The sequence below is a fragment of the Glycine max genome, chromosome 13 (genome assembly GCF_000004515.6).
Source record: "Glycine max cultivar Williams 82 chromosome 13, Glycine_max_v4.0, whole genome shotgun sequence".
Classification (NCBI taxonomy): Eukaryota; Viridiplantae; Streptophyta; class Magnoliopsida; order Fabales; family Fabaceae; genus Glycine; species Glycine max.
In genome coordinates, this window is record NC_038249.2 from 26707232 (window position 1) to 26723088 (window position 15857).

Consider the following 15857-nt stretch of genomic DNA (forward strand, 5'->3'; position numbering starts at 1 on the left):
CGCAAAATAGTTAACAATATAGTATTATATTTGCGGCCTAAACTCATCAAATTGGGAGGACAAACACCCACATAATTATATTTCTAAGTGCCATAGTCACATGTTATATATGTTAAGTTAATTCAACCAAGTTGGTTTTATTGCATGCTACTATATATGTATATGTAAATAGTTGGATGTACTAAGATGCATGTGATATTTATTAGTGCTTAATGATTGGCATTGAAACATGAAAGGTTATCAAACTCAGTCTTGTAGAATCGACTCGTGTCCTCAACTCGTAGATTTATAAGAGTTTATTTTATATAATAAAATATTTATAAATAACATATTAATTAAACACTTCAATAATATAATAAAGTAAAATAGTAAATCATAAATTTTACAATGTTTAAATAACAAAGTTTAGTAATGCATCACTACTAAATAATAACTTATTGATATTATGGTAGTGATAGAGTATTCTTATCGAGTAATTGGTGTTATTAAAGAGCAAGAGTTTGATATTATTAGATGTGAAAATTTTTCGATTCGAAAATAACACATTAAATAAAGGTATGTTGAACAAAAAACAACTGATCAAAATGACTTATGTTTTGATCTAATGTTGTTAACTTACTGACTCGTTTATTCAATGATAAATTTAAAAATCTAGAAAATTTTCTTAAAATTTATCGAGTCTACCCAAAGTTTATTAAAAAAAGAATTTACATACAAGTTAATTCATAGAGAGAAAGTGAACTTATAAACTTATAAAACTTAACAAATTAACTTAAAAGTTTATTAGTATTACCAAAAAATATGATGATAAATGTTCTCGCCATCGAGCTTAAAACAGTAGCATACATATTTCATCTTTCATCTGAATCAGCTAGAAGATAGAACTTATTGAAAGATGACAAGGGAAAACTAGCATTCTTGCTTCAAATTAAGTGAAAAGCATCCATTGAACAAGTAGTAAGTAGTGACAAGTACACTAACGAAGAAAAAGAGATGATTGTCCTTAAAACTCCTTTTAGGTCAGGACATTGTTTACTTGACAGATTCAAATGAAACCCAAGTCCTGTGATATGATGAAGATAGCATTCATTTATTCAATAGCGCAGCCCTTGACATTAAATGCTTCTCAGAAACCTGAAATAAAATATCATCTAATTAATCAACCAAAGTTTTCTACAGTACCAAAGATATATCCTATAATATTGACGTTCTGCGCAATATAATACATGAATCAGGGTTTAATAAATATTGAAAGTACGTATTATTTTTATAACTTTTCTTTTTCTGGAAATACTTTCTTTTTTTAAAATTTACTCCTTTATCTTTCCTGAACCTCCGGTTACAAAATTAATGTTACAATAAAAAGTAATACTCATTCTCTTGATTGATATACTATATTTTCTAAATATTTTTTGAATAAGGTGCTTTTTTTTATAATTGAAAGAACAGAAAAAGAACAAGGGTTTGATTTTCTATCATACATAAAATCAAATAAATGTTGATTGAGGGGGATCATATTATTATCTCTCAATATATGTAATATAAAGAGAAATAATTTTGCTTTAATACTTACATTCTCCATCTTAACTTGGTTGTTGCTCTCCAACATCAGCCCGAAATGAATATGGGGAAAATGTGCCCACTAAAAATGAAATAATTATCAGTTATTATATTTATCAAGATGATTATGATTATATAAATAAATAGGGTAAAATATTTGCAGTAATTTGGATCTGGTCCTTACGTTCTTTGCAGCTGTACTGAAAGCTTCTCTATGACTGATATCAGGATTATTGGCTTTGATCCTCTGAATCTCTTCCCTGCGTAAGAACAAAGACGTTTCAAAGCTGCTTTTATGCACCAACTACATCGAATATATACGCAGTAAAATTATTTGTAAAGCATTGAGTTACTTTATAAACTGGTTATAAGCAGAAGGTACGCGCTGCCTCTTCTCGGGAGCTGGAGAAGAAAATAACAACTCATGATCAGATCAATATGGTAGATAACAACAAGGATTATCTTATTTTATTTTTTTAAAAATGAAACAACTAAATATATGAGGTTATGATGATTTTGAGATTGGATACTAAACGGGTAAAAGCCAAATATTTATATATATATACTCACGCCTGTTCACAACCCTTTCCTCAGTTACATGAGTGGTGGGCGCACGCATTGCAATCCTATTGTTGCATTTGGACGTGGAGCCAGTGTCAATCCTGTACTCTGGATTGCAGTGCCCAGATCCCTGAAAATGAAAATTTTAATAAGCTAGGAGCATCAACACTAAGCCATACCAATATATAAATAAAGTGGACGTACCATGATGACTTATTATTAGCTTTCTCCAAATATAGAGAAAATGAAGAACACTTAACTTTTTAACTTAATAATGTTTTATTTTTTTTACCTTTTCTCGTTTAAATTTGACAAATTAATTTTAAACCACGTGTATCTAAATTTATTTTAATCATAACTATACAATAAAACATATATTTTATACTAAACAAAACTGGGACCAGGTAGTTTTTGCATGAAATAAAATAGGGTGAGTAAATAAATAACTGACTAGGTATCTGGCAGCAGCAAATGTGGGTTTACTGTGATTCAGACGTGAAGAAATAATGATGCTTTCTCATAGAGAGAAACGAAAGTGCCTTTAATATCACTGAGCAGTAGTAAGACAGGAAACGCAACTAATCAGATCGATGAATGGAAGTACTTACAGAAAAACCCAGAAGGGCATAGAATTTAGGGATTTACACCAAGATACCATTTTTAAAAAAATAAAATAAGAAATTGAGTCATCTGATCCGCAGGGGTGTGCTTGCCTTGGAGAGGACAAGGATCTTGAAAAGAAATCATTAAACCTAACTATGGGTTTAACATACTTCCCACATATACATACATACTACATGTCAATCAAATCCAACCTCAAGGTATATAATCTCGAAAAGCCTTGAAGAGAGAGATACTGTAGATTATTTTCAGTTGCCTTGATGGGTTTGGACAGGTCCTGACGCCTCTACTAAAAGTGCGAAAAAGAAAAAGGAAAATAGGTTTTGCTTATGGCGGCTGCAGGTAGCTAGGGTTTTCAGTACTCTTTCTCAGGTAGAAATAACAGACGTGCTTGCTTTGAAATACTCGATTTAGCACAGAGAACCTACCAGGGAGAGAGGGAGAGCCTTCGATTTTCTCGAAAAGAATAACTCCCAGAAACCCTACCCTAGGATCCAGAAAGCAAAGACCCTATTTTATTTATTAATTTACTGCTCACACTTTTATTTAGTTAGTAGTTGTGAGTATTTTCATAATTAAGTAGTAATTAGTTGCGCCTCTCACCTGAACATCTTGCCATGACAGTGACTGAAACGCGGCGGCCATGTTCACGGACCATAGATTGGTGCAGTGCCCACATCGAACGGTCACAATGTCAAACAGGCTACTGCATGGAACACTCACCTGCGCCCATAACACTATTATTCAATCGCTTATTTCATTATACAAGAAGAAAACTCATCAGAAACCCAGAAAATGAAAATAAAGTTAAATAAAACTAGATCATATAATAATTTCACACTTGGGATGATAAGATCTTGGAAAAGAAAAAAGGGGGATGGTAATAATTTGAGAAAAAGGGTGCAGCTTGGGTTTACTTGAAAAAAAAGAAAGAAAACTTGTTAACTTGGAAGGTGCTATGATCCAGGGTTTGTTCCTTATGTGTTAGAACTGGGAATCCTCAGTAGATTTACATTTTTTGTTTTCCTATTAACAAACTTGAGAAAGGACCTGGATGTGTAGTGCAGAAGCTGGAGTTAAATTAGGTTACAGCTTAGAGATAGAAAATCAAAGGGTGGAGAGGACTTGTCCTATCAACAGTTTCAACATATAGTGCCTATTTTGGCGTTTTCAAGAGGAAACCACCATATTTCTCAAAACAGCTTGCTAGCACAGTTGGCACAATTAGCCTCACCCGCACTTACTCAGAACGAGAAAGGGAAAACACCGTATGTGTACATGTGTTTTTGTGTTTGTGTGTGTGACCATCTTGAGGTCCTCCAGGGTATGACTTTTCTTTGACTGCAAAAGAAGGAGAAAAAAGGAAAAAAGAAAAGTCCAGAGATGGAGACATGACTGTAACAAAAACTAGGAACCCAGAAAGAGGGAATTAAAATAACACACCCACTGGTTCACAAAAGCGCAAACACACACACCCCAAGTGTAGCTTCCTTTTCAGGATCTGATTGAGTTCTTTTATCCTTGGATGTAAACAGGTGAAAGAAAACAAAGAGGCAAAAGAAGAAAACAACCAAGTGTGTATGTGCTGTACATTAGTTTGATATTTAAAAACAAGATATATATCATATCAATTAGGTAGCATGCGCGCAAGAGTTGAAAAGCAGATCTCCCACTAAATTGTAAAAGAGCTTTGAAATCAAAGATACCGCAAGAACAATATTGCAGAAGTTGCAGGGGATGTAGCAGAGTTGCTCAGGCGCAACATCGATGCTGCAGCTCGACATGTCTGATCTCAAGCTTCTTAATTTACTCAAACAAGAAGGGTGGAAGAAGAAGAAGAAGAAGAAGCTAATTGAACAACTAGTTCTTCTCTCTAGCAATATCTTTGGACACCAAAGGTGAAGGCAAGGGCCTTTTAATTATTCGCTCTCTCTCTCTCTCTCTTAAAACCCTTCTTCTTGGTTAGATAATGAACTGAGGTGTGTATGGGGGTGTATATATATAAGTATATGAGTACAGTAAAAGTTGAGGGAATTAGGGGTTGTAGTATAAATAATAATAGAGAGTGGGAAATGAAGGGCTTGTTTGGAATCCGAAGAAGCAGTGAGGGATCGAGGAGTAGAGAGTAGACAGTAGAGAGTAGAGAGTAGGGTAATGCGATGAAAAAAGTAGTTTTAGTAGTGCCCACGGCAGTCAGGGAATGCTGGGACCGGAAAAAGGAAAAGAAAGTAGTGGTTTTTAGTTCATATTGGAAATCCATCTTCAAGTGGCCAATAATTCTTGCAAAAATGATTTTCTTCCGCCTCTTCATTAGCAGTGAAGAGATAGAAAAAAAATTAATAGATTTAGAGAAAAAAATGGTAAATAATTTTATATTATCATCTAATTATAAATTATTATATATATGAAAAATTTATTAATTTTTATAATAATTATTTTTAAAATAATATAATCTCAATAAATATAGACTATTTTATTTTTTTCTATATAAAAAAGTATTATTAAAAAATAGTGTATAAGATATAGTCTCACCCATAAAAAAGTCTTATAAGGTCGTCATACCAAAAGGAAAACCTTAAAATACAATATTTTTATTATGCACAATCCAAATATATCATACCAAAACGTGCCAAATATGATAACGAACATACCGCATCCTTTTCTCCTTCCTTAAAATAGAGTTAAATTATTATTACCTTCTTTTTTTTGTAAAAGAGGGAAAAGGCATAATTGTGAAAATATTATTAGGAAAAGTCATTGAATATCCAAACTATGCATAAACGGATTAATTGTATTCTAAGTTTGATTTGTCATCGAACAAGATGAAATATAGGTGATGAATATCTTCCTCGAAGGAAAAGCATAACATATAAGAAATGCTCTATACATGAGACACCACTTTTCTTTTGTAAAAGCTAACTCGAGTTGAAAAACTATCCAAAATAAACTGTATTCAGGCAAAAAAAAAATTCCAAAATAAACTGTCAAAATAGAAAAGAAAAGAAAAATGTAAAATAAGTATAAATCATAGGGTATAAAGAAAATCGAACTGTAATTTATGCACTTCTATTTAAAGTTTAATTAGATCAACGAGTCTCGTGTGGGCCTGGATTTATTATAACTCATTACACCTATATAAATGAGTTAAATTGCAAGTTCGTGAAAAAAAGTAAAAAGAAATATTGTAAAATGGGTACGAAAAAACAGACCAAAAAAACTAGTATTCTTTAGTTTGATTACATTACCTTTTTTTTCAAAATATAATAAAGATTACTTCAATGCTGTAAAAGTGCTTTAAACAAAAAAAAAACTATAAATATCAATTAGGGTAAGTATTTGTTTATAGAAGAGAAAAGGCAGCAGTCTAGTGAGTCACAAATAAACGTTTATATACAGAATATAATATAGAATATAATTGAGTTTGATGTCTATATAATATTGTCATCTTATCATAAATTTTTATTTAAATTATTTTAAGATAATTATTTTAAAAGTTAACAAATTTATTATATATAATAAATTATAATTGGGTGATTGTGAAAAAATATTTACATTATTATTTTAAATTTTTTCTCATTAAATTTTAGTGAACTATAATCGTTGTGTCAGATTTTGAGGGGTTGAAAAAAAAAAACTAATACTTAGTTATAATTAAAAATAGTTTTCATTTAATATGGAATTTTATAGAATCCACTGCATATCAATTGCATGCATTCAAGCATCAAAAGTTCAAAACACAGCAAAGGTTTTGGCCGCTTTACCAACTCTGTACAATATATAATAAATCATTATGATGGAATGAGAGTGACCACTCCCATCCTCAGACAAACCTGCAACTTCACGGCGGACGAGGGGGGCGATCGAAAATTTATTAAATAGTAGTATAGTGGTGTGTGACTTTCTTCCATAACTCCAGAGATTTTAACAATAGCTAGCTGTTTTTTGTTTTTTGACTGAATGATAGCTGTTTAGAAGAAAAGAAAACAAGACTTTCTTCTTTTTCTTCTTCTTTTTAGGAATGATACTGGATTTATTAATTATGCTTACTCTAATGGCTTTTTTAAGTATACAAGGGAAACATAAATTATATCTATATATTATAAATTTGTACAACAAAAAAAAGAGAGAAAAAATGAAAAAAAAATAGTATTGTAAGAAGTGTTGTAGAAATGTATTGTATGAGTAATATATTAATTAAAATAATTCCAATTGTGTGTTTCATAGACACTTCTTGAGTCTTATAACTAGATAGATGGCACAAATTAGCAATTCGTTTGCTCAAAAACAAAAACAAAAAAACAAAAAAAATATGCATGGCAATCACTTTTCTGAATTCTGAGTATATTCTGTATGGATTATGGTATGCATCGCCCACACATTGGTATTTCTTTCAGCGCATTTTATATTTAATGTACTATCAAGAAAATGTTGCTGTCATTTTGGGTGGTAAAAAGTTAGCTTGGGATGTCTTTCATTTTCTCCGAACGACTTTTTCTAGCAGCTTTTGTTTCCATGGGCAAAACAAATCAATCAAAAAGCATCGAAACAGTTACATCAAATATGACAGTTGAAACCCTAAGAGCCACTAAAACTGCTCCATATACATCATGCTTTTAGCTTGTATTGCTTTTTTGTTTTTAGTTTTTTCTCATTTTAATTTTTTTCACTGGGGAAAAATCAATGAACCGTGTGATTTATACTTGAGACCTAGCTAAAACCGTCTTCTGCAGTTGAATGTTTTATATTGGTAAATGACATGGATTTAAATTTCCGGACCTGGGATGATCAAACTGATTAGAACTTAAGATGTTTGAAGGTAATTACATTGGTAAAATAATTCTTTTAATTCGGATCAAATTATTGTAAAAGATAAACAAGATATATATATATATATATATATATATATATATATATATATATATATATATATATATATATATAAAAGAAAAAGTCTTGGGAGATATAAAGGTACTCAAGAAAATGAGAAAGTCACAACATTATTAGGTTCTCCTTTGCCGATTTAGCCATTTTAATAGCACTGTTCCATTGCCTATTTAGCTGCAGTCCCTTTCCATGTCTGGCGTAATAAATTCTACATAACTCGCTTTGCTTCATCACCCTCCTTTTGGTATTATTGATAGATGCTATGCTAGCTAACATATCTTTTTCATTTTTTTAATGACTTTTTCCCATTGACTGTTGGATCGTCTCATGTTAACATGGATCGAAGTTTTCATATATACTTGTTGAATCTTACCATGAGATCTGTCAGCAAAAGCACCCATATTTCTTTCACATTTAATTTGCAATTTGATCTATAGTTGAAACTTGAAACAATATATATAATCCTAATTCATATAACACGGTAAAACTTTCTTTCCAGAAGAACTCATAATTTTTCTCATGTAATATAAGCATAACCAATATAAAACCCTTTAAGGGTTAATTAATCAAAGTGTTGTCTGCACTGCATATTTTTCTTTTGGTATTTAGCTTCTGATAATGTTGTAATCATAATCTTCAGTCTTTTGACACATTCTAGGAGTTAATAAATTTCGATCTTTGCGTAGTTTATGATAGCTTTCTTTTCTAAAATCTCTCCCTGGTAAAAATTAAGTCAGGGCTATTATTGGCTTCAAAATCAAATCCAAAAGTACAAATAGGAATGCCCATTCTCGTTATTGGTTGGGATCTTTGTGAAGATTGTCTCATTTAGAGCTTTGAGTTGGGGAAATTTTTACTTTGTAATTAAAAATGGAGATAATATATCTCCGAAAATAAATTTAGGAATGAAGACGTGAATCATGCTCCTTGTATCATGGGTGTTCATATATGTATGAGTACCTATAATATAATAGAATAAGGGAAAGAAAGTATTCCTTCCATCCTAAATTAGTAATAAAAAATTTAGTATTGACTAATGTTTTCAATTTTTAATAAGATATTAAAATATTTATTTTAATTTTGTTTTCTAATAAATATTATTATCTTGAAAGACTTAATAATATATTTATTAAAATTTTAAAAAAAGAATAAAAATATCTTAATAAAATTATCACCTAATAAATATTATTTTCTTGAAATACTTGATTTTTTTAATCCGTGTAAAAAATTTTAAACATCAATTAATTTAGGATATGAAAATTACACCAAATATGTTTATTTAAAGACTATGTCCGGTCCTTGACTTGGATCTTGCCAATAATTTCACTAGAAGATTTATATTATTACAAGTATATTCTTTTGCTACAAGTTTTTTTAGGCTGATAAACAAGTTTTTTTCTTTCTAATTTGCATTCTCGGGCATATAAGGTAAATACATGATTATGCATATATTCTTAGCAAAACCTTTGTGGACTCTCAACAATATTTTTATTTAAAAAAAGCTTAATTTAAAGGTAAACTCATAAAACTATTGTCCTTTTGGACAAATGTACAATATTAATGCCTATGCACTCAATCAAAAAATGTATATAGGAATTACAGAGAATAGTAATGTGAACTAAAAGATGTTTGTTTAGAGTGTTATCCAACCATTCTCTAACTTCTCTTAAGCTTTTATGGGAGACGAGATCATGTGTGTAGAGGTTTCTTTCCTATATTCTGAAAATATTACCGCTAGTACATTAAATGTGATAAATGCTTTTAAAACCAAAAAAATATACTGCAATTGATAGTAACAAATAATTTTTAAAATTCATCACTGAAATTTGAGTGACACTAGTGTTAATAACATAAATTATCATTAGTAAGAAAAATTTTGTCACTAATGCATTGATTTTTTGTAGTAAGAAATGATAAAGTCTTACGTTTATCTCCCTTTTTATTTTACAGTATTCCACGTAGATTTTTCTTCCATTTTGACACAGCATGCTACTTTTATTGAAGCGTTGTCTTGTTGCTTTGTGTTTGTCCCTATTTTCTTGGTTTTTTGCTGTACAAGAGTTGGTAGACTTATAAACTAGATATTTAATTTATTTTTAAATATTATTTATCTTATATTTTATTTGTTCTATATCATTAAATTGAGAACTCAACTATCTTGTTCTGAACAATCTTAGGTTATCTGCATAATAAAATTGTTTCATGGATTTTTTTTTACTTCATTGGTGTTTTGGACTTCATATATATATATGGTTTAGGGTCAAGATGTCGAACGCTCAATGTTGTTTTTCTAATTAGTGTATTGATCCTAAAGTTTGCCTTTATATTTATCCTTTTTAATATACCCGTGACAATCTTGTATTCGTGTAAGAGTACCCCTTTACTTTGTATATCAATAAATTTTTGCTTAAAAATGGATATTATTTACATTTTGTTATTTTTTACAGGACATTTTGTTATTATTAACGTATGATTAATTTAACTAATTAAAATTCTATCGTTTATAATAGTCCAACTTTATTAATAAATTTCATAAAAAATACCCGTAATTTCTTTAAAAAAAGAAGGTAAAACTAAAGTTCAATTTTCTTTGGATTGTGATTAAAATTTAGCTGATATGGATCATAGAAAATCTATTATTCTTTCAAATTTCTTGCATAAAAATCATAAAAATTTATAAGAATATTTTAACTACTCCATATAGCGGTATTAAAAATGTCATTAATCACGTACTACTACGGCCATCTAGGAGGTGTAAGGTCATTTTATGTTGGAAGAGCCCATTTCAATTCAATGCATTATGGCAAGATCCACATCAATACCTTAATGATGCATACCAAAATTATTTGTAAATGTCCACATCAGATTAAGAGCCTATGGTGTGATATGCTGGCACGAGTCAATTTTAATTGGTATATATATAGTTAATTTCTTTTTTAAATTTCCAACATTCACTTTTTTTTTTTAATTTCATGAATCCATTTTTTAAAATATACAAACTTATTGATATTATTAAGTATCTCTCGAAATAGAATATAGATAATATTTAACCTTCTACAAGGATTCTATAATTTATCATAGTTTTTGGACTAAATACACTTTTTGCTGCACAAATTTTAAATGTAATTAATTCAACAGGGTAGTGGATGGTTTTGATCTCAAACCGTCAATGTCTACTCCATTCGACAAGTTGCCCAGAATTTCATGAAGGTCTAAAAAAATGTAGATATGCGAAAGCAAGCTATTAACATGAGTACTCACATTAATTAATATATATTAATATTATTGTTGTTTCTGTTTTCTTCATAACAATATTGACAATTAATTTTTCTTTCAGTTTTTTAGGTTATGATTGGAATTGACTGTCATTCAATTGGTACTACGAAAATCTCTTCCAAAAATCAAGAGGCTAGAAATTGGCTCTCTATTGAATCCATAAGAGGGACAACTTGTGAGAAAGTACAGCGTTAACTTATCAGCTATGATAAAGTTTTTTTTTTTTTCCTGTTACTAATTAATTGATAAAAGAGGATGACACTTCCAATCTTAAATATAATTTAAATATAATCACGCCACAATACAATGTAAGTATGTAATGGAGGATTAATGTCTAATGTGCATATATAATTTGCGTTTTAAAAAATAAATTAAAACCTGGATAAATTAACTTTTTTTAAGATTTATTTTTGAAACGGAAGCTCGATAATTAACGGTGGACAAGAGTAATTTACTTTAAGCAGAAAAAAGGTTGGATCTCTCTCTATCACGGGAACACAATTTCAGAGTACCAAATTACCGATGGATGCAAGACTACTAGCTCAGCCTGCTTTCTGTAGGCAGAAAGATCACTGATAACTAGCAGCCAACCTATGTAGCATGCGTGATGGAGCCTCCATCGATCTCTGTGATTTGGTAGGAAGGTGGTAAAGTATACAAGGTACAATAGATATGTAATATTGGACCATATACATAATATAAGATGTATAATTTTGTCACAAGTGTGTTTATACATAGAGAGAGAACGATCGGATGTATCAAGTGAGAGAAATAAATCTCAATAGTATAATTTAAATAAATAGTTAACATTAAAATAACTTTCATCTATTACATATTATATTATATGTGTTGTAATATATTTTTTTATTAACAAATATTAGTTATTAATTATTAATTATTAGTATTTTATTAGAAGAAAGAGGAATTGAACTCATGTTTTCTTTCATTTCTTTTTTATACCGTGAAATTAATTTTATAACTCCTATAATATAATATCATACTTGGATCGAAGGTAGACTTAATTGGATAATGGATCACTGATGGATGAGTGGCAAGTGGAAGGGAAAAATACCGAAGAATTGAAGCATTTGGGGGGGGCAATCTGGGTTTTAATTTGCATGATTGATTGATACAAGCTAGGGTGGGGTGGGGTGACCAAATTGAGTAACATGCATTTTCTCGTATGAAAAATAGCAGCAGCATTGCTTGAAAAGAAAGAGAAATTAAAGAGTACGTCGGGAGAGGTTGGAAAATGTGAAGGTGTTGTACAACTTTAACAATTTGTGTGTGCGTTTGTACACATGTATAAAAACACGAGGCTGAAAGGCCATGGCAGCAGTAAATGGGTTCTAGACTTATAGGTGATCTCCAGAGGAGCGTGTTGTGAGTAGCCTGTTCAAAAAATTGGTTTGAACTAAATTAAATTAAATTGTAACTAAACTTAAACTGAATTATTTTATGAAAAAATGAGTGTATTATTATATAAAATTAATTTGATTCATTGAATTATTAATCGAATTATTTTTATAAAATTAGTTCGATTAATTAAATTAATTTTTATTTAAATATTTTTTTATTTGAAAAAAATAATTCAAAAACTGATTTAAAACTAATTCCACTCCTAAAATTAATTAAAAATTAGTTCAGTTTAAAATTAACTTAATTTTAAATCAATTTCTAAATCAAATTTACTATTTGAATATGAATTTTTTGGCGAGTTAGATTTTACACACCCCTACTTTAGGGTACCAGAAACGCATTTAATAGGGCCTGCAGGGCTGTCTCTGCCTATTTTATTTTGGCCGTGGGTGAGACTTGCTGTGCTTCACATTCTTCTCCAATTCTTATGGCCGTGTATGGAATAGGACTTAATTAAAAATGTGATAAATTAACACCATTTTGCACAATTATACACTCCTGTAGCTAAATAAAGTGATTAATGGATGATAAAAATTAATGCAAGTTGATATAGTTAAGAATATTATTGTAGGAACTTTCACCATCTTATGATTGTTTTTTTATGTGTGAATTTAAATTTTTCTTAATATTTCTTTTTTCTTTGATTGATGAACAACTATTTTTTGAAAAATTCACTATTACTTAAGGATTAATTGAGTAGTTACAATCAAATAAAACTATTTTTTATTTAGTTATATGCAATAATTTTCTAGTTCGGTACGGTCCCTACAGCAGTCTATATGTTATAGTCTTAATTATTTGACACTCTGTTCTACCGCTTTCATTTCAAAAAATAGAATTATAAAAGAAATACAACGTGAGTGTGAAAATTGAGATATAAGAAAATTAAGATTGTAAAAATGTTTTTTTTTTCTTCCCAATGATGGAAAATAATATAGGCAAGTTATATTCTCTCTCTCATCTTAATTTCTAAAGGAATAATTGTTTGAGGGACCTCCCCCTGTCTTTGTATGTTTGTGCGTATTTTCCGATAATGGTATCGTTTTTAAAATAAAAATAAGTAAGATATATTTATTTTAAATTTTAATGAATTAAAATTATGAGGTATATTTTAAATTTCACCACATACATATATATAAATTAATATTAAAATATATAAAATTACTTGTGTTTTTCTTCTCTCTTTGTTATATATATAAAAGAGATCAAATTATATCAATATAATTTTAATAATTATTATACTATTCTATAACTTTTAATTGAATAATATTTTTTTAAAATTTAATCGTTAAATCAATAAAAATCACAATTTATATCAAACAATAAAAATAATAAAATAGTTATCAAATGTAATTTTATCCTTCCTTTTATATATATCAAATGAATGCATTAGAGAAAGGGAAACTACTAGTTTAATTTTTTCTTTTTATGAGGTTTAGGAAAGAGTAGCTGTTGTTATCCAACAGCAAGGCGTACTTGTAGCAAACATCTAGACCACTCTTGAATTTCCCCACCTTTCTAGAGAATGATACATAGCTGCTAATTAATAACCTAAAATAAAATGTGAGGGATGAATATGAGGTTCTTATTCATTTTTCAGAAACTTTTTTTTCTCTATAATTCCCCGCCCCCTAAAAGTTGTACTTTTGATTGTGTTTGAATGCATTGTGAGCTTGAGTTGGACAGTTCCTCAGATTTTTCCTTAGTACTTCAAAAAGTGGTTCCTTTAACTACCTGAAATAGGGATTATAACTAATAAAATTCTAAAAGTGGGAAGGATGTTTGATCTGTCTAAATCAATTAAGTTGATCAAGCTTGTAATTTGGCTTCTTTTAAGTCATCAACATGATTAGACAGATTATAGCCGCATTATTGGTGCGTGCTAGTGTGCTATATAACTAGAGAGTTCTCATTGTCCACTTCTTTTGACTTTTTTCGTACCCATCCACTATAGTTAGCACTAATTTTATATTCTCCTAGGTTTGAAACTTAACTTTAAATCATGAAGTCAGCCATCCATTGTTTGATTTTTTTTATACTAAAAACATTTTTTGAGTCAAATAAAATTATTATAAGTAACAATTTTTTTAATTAAATTAAAATAATTTTGTCAAATAATTCATATGTTTGATTTGATTATTATAATTAATGTCCTTGTTCCAACAAAGATTATGACAAAGCACTTTAAAAAGCCAGGTTATACTCAAATCCAAAGCATGACCAAAATAGTTGCCAACTAGAGACTAAATGTAGGAACAGGAATTAACGAATTGGATTCGGTTCTTTCATCAGTTTCTTCCCCCTTTCACGTGCATATGTATCGAGAACACCCCCCTCCCCTCTCCCTTGCCCATTGGGCAAATTTAAAGAAGGCAAGCTCTTGCCCATGAATTATATATCTAGCAGTTTGTACCGACGGGATGAAAATTACCTTTTTTGGTTAACAAGTAATTAATATTTAATAACATACCTTTCACGTATATACCCGGGGTTTAGAAGATGGCCGGGCCCTGTTCAAATTCCTTAGGTTAGCTGAAATTGTATTTTCTCAAGAAGAATGACATAAGAAAAAGTAGAAAAAAATGTGTGTAGGAATAATGTAACTTTTTTAATTTAAAAAGAACATAAACTAATGTGGTTGAAATTTAAAATATAATACTTTTTTCCCTATTTTGTTTCAAATTCAGTTGGTTAGCCGTAATTGTATTTTTGTTAACTTAAAGCGACATATAATATAAACTAAACTAGTTACACAAAAACCCTAAGACTTCTAGGTTAGGAAACTTCGAATGTTTTTTTTCCCGCGTTTTTAGGATAATTTTAAAATTGTGATGACTGAACTTTCCATCCAAATTTGGAAATGGGAAAAACATTAAGAGACCTTTTAGCCGAAAAGGTTTGGATATAAAAAAACAGTAGTAGCCTTTATTTTATTTGGCGAAAGTATAGTAACATATGTTTTCACACTCTTTGTTATTAAATAAATTGCATGTCGTAGGTCTCACTAAATAGAGTGATCATTCAAGTCATTAATTAGACACATATAAAAACATCTGATAAAATGTGCATTACAGAGAAATACAAAAAAAATAATGCGTTGTTAAAGCTTCTCTAATTTGAATAACTTCCATCTACGTACCTAATTAAAGTGGATTCGACTATCCTCTATTCATGTCTCTTTACCATTCACCATCAAAGTGTGTCCCCTAGCTAGTTACTACATAGGTTTCTTGTATATCGTAAAAGTACCCGAAATAAAGTACCAGTATGGCAAACAAAGCTAGGAACATTATGATATTTCTTGCTTTGGAATCTCTATGAACACTAGGATAAATTATACCGCATGAGGAATCCAAGCTAAAAGGAATAGCATTCCTGAAATAATTATGACCTTTCAAAAAGTGGTTTCTTTTACAAACGCTTGAAGATTGGACTAGTTGCGAGCTGGCTCTTGCATGATGCATTTGGAATTACTTCAACAGCACGATGAGCAGGAATGATTCATCCAAACTTGTACAAGATCGACCTTAACAAAT

At 29.8% G+C, this 15857-nt stretch overlaps 1 protein-coding gene across 1 annotated transcript; it reads right to left on the reverse strand.

Annotated features, from left to right (window-relative positions):
• Window positions 1–750: 750 nt before the first annotated feature.
• LOC100804731 (protein YABBY 13) lies at window positions 751–4710 on the reverse strand. The gene is made up of 7 exons (NM_001357826.1): window positions 4449–4710; window positions 3346–3465; window positions 2131–2251; window positions 1914–1962; window positions 1745–1820; window positions 1574–1642; window positions 751–1134 (listed from the first exon to the last, which is right to left on the reverse strand). The coding sequence occupies exons 1-7, from the start codon at window positions 4524–4526 to the stop codon at window positions 1087–1089; spliced, it is 561 nt and encodes a 186-aa protein (NP_001344755.1). The 5' UTR covers window positions 4527–4710; the 3' UTR covers window positions 751–1086.
• Between the last annotated feature and the right edge of the window lie 11147 nt (window positions 4711–15857).

Bases quoted from the DNA above. Each gene is read 5' to 3' on its own strand.
- LOC100804731 (NM_001357826.1), bottom strand. From the start codon at position 4,526: ATGTCGAGCTGCAGCATCGATGTTGCGCCTGAGCAACTCTGCTACATC. The intron at 3,466-4,448 runs GTATCTTTGATT...TTATGGGCGCAG, and splicing joins TCTGCAATATTGTTCTTGCG to GTGAGTGTTCCATGCAGTAG. The intron at 1,643-1,744 runs GTAAGGACCAGA...TTTCATTTTTAG, and splicing joins TCAGTACAGCTGCAAAGAAC to TGGGCACATTTTCCCCATAT.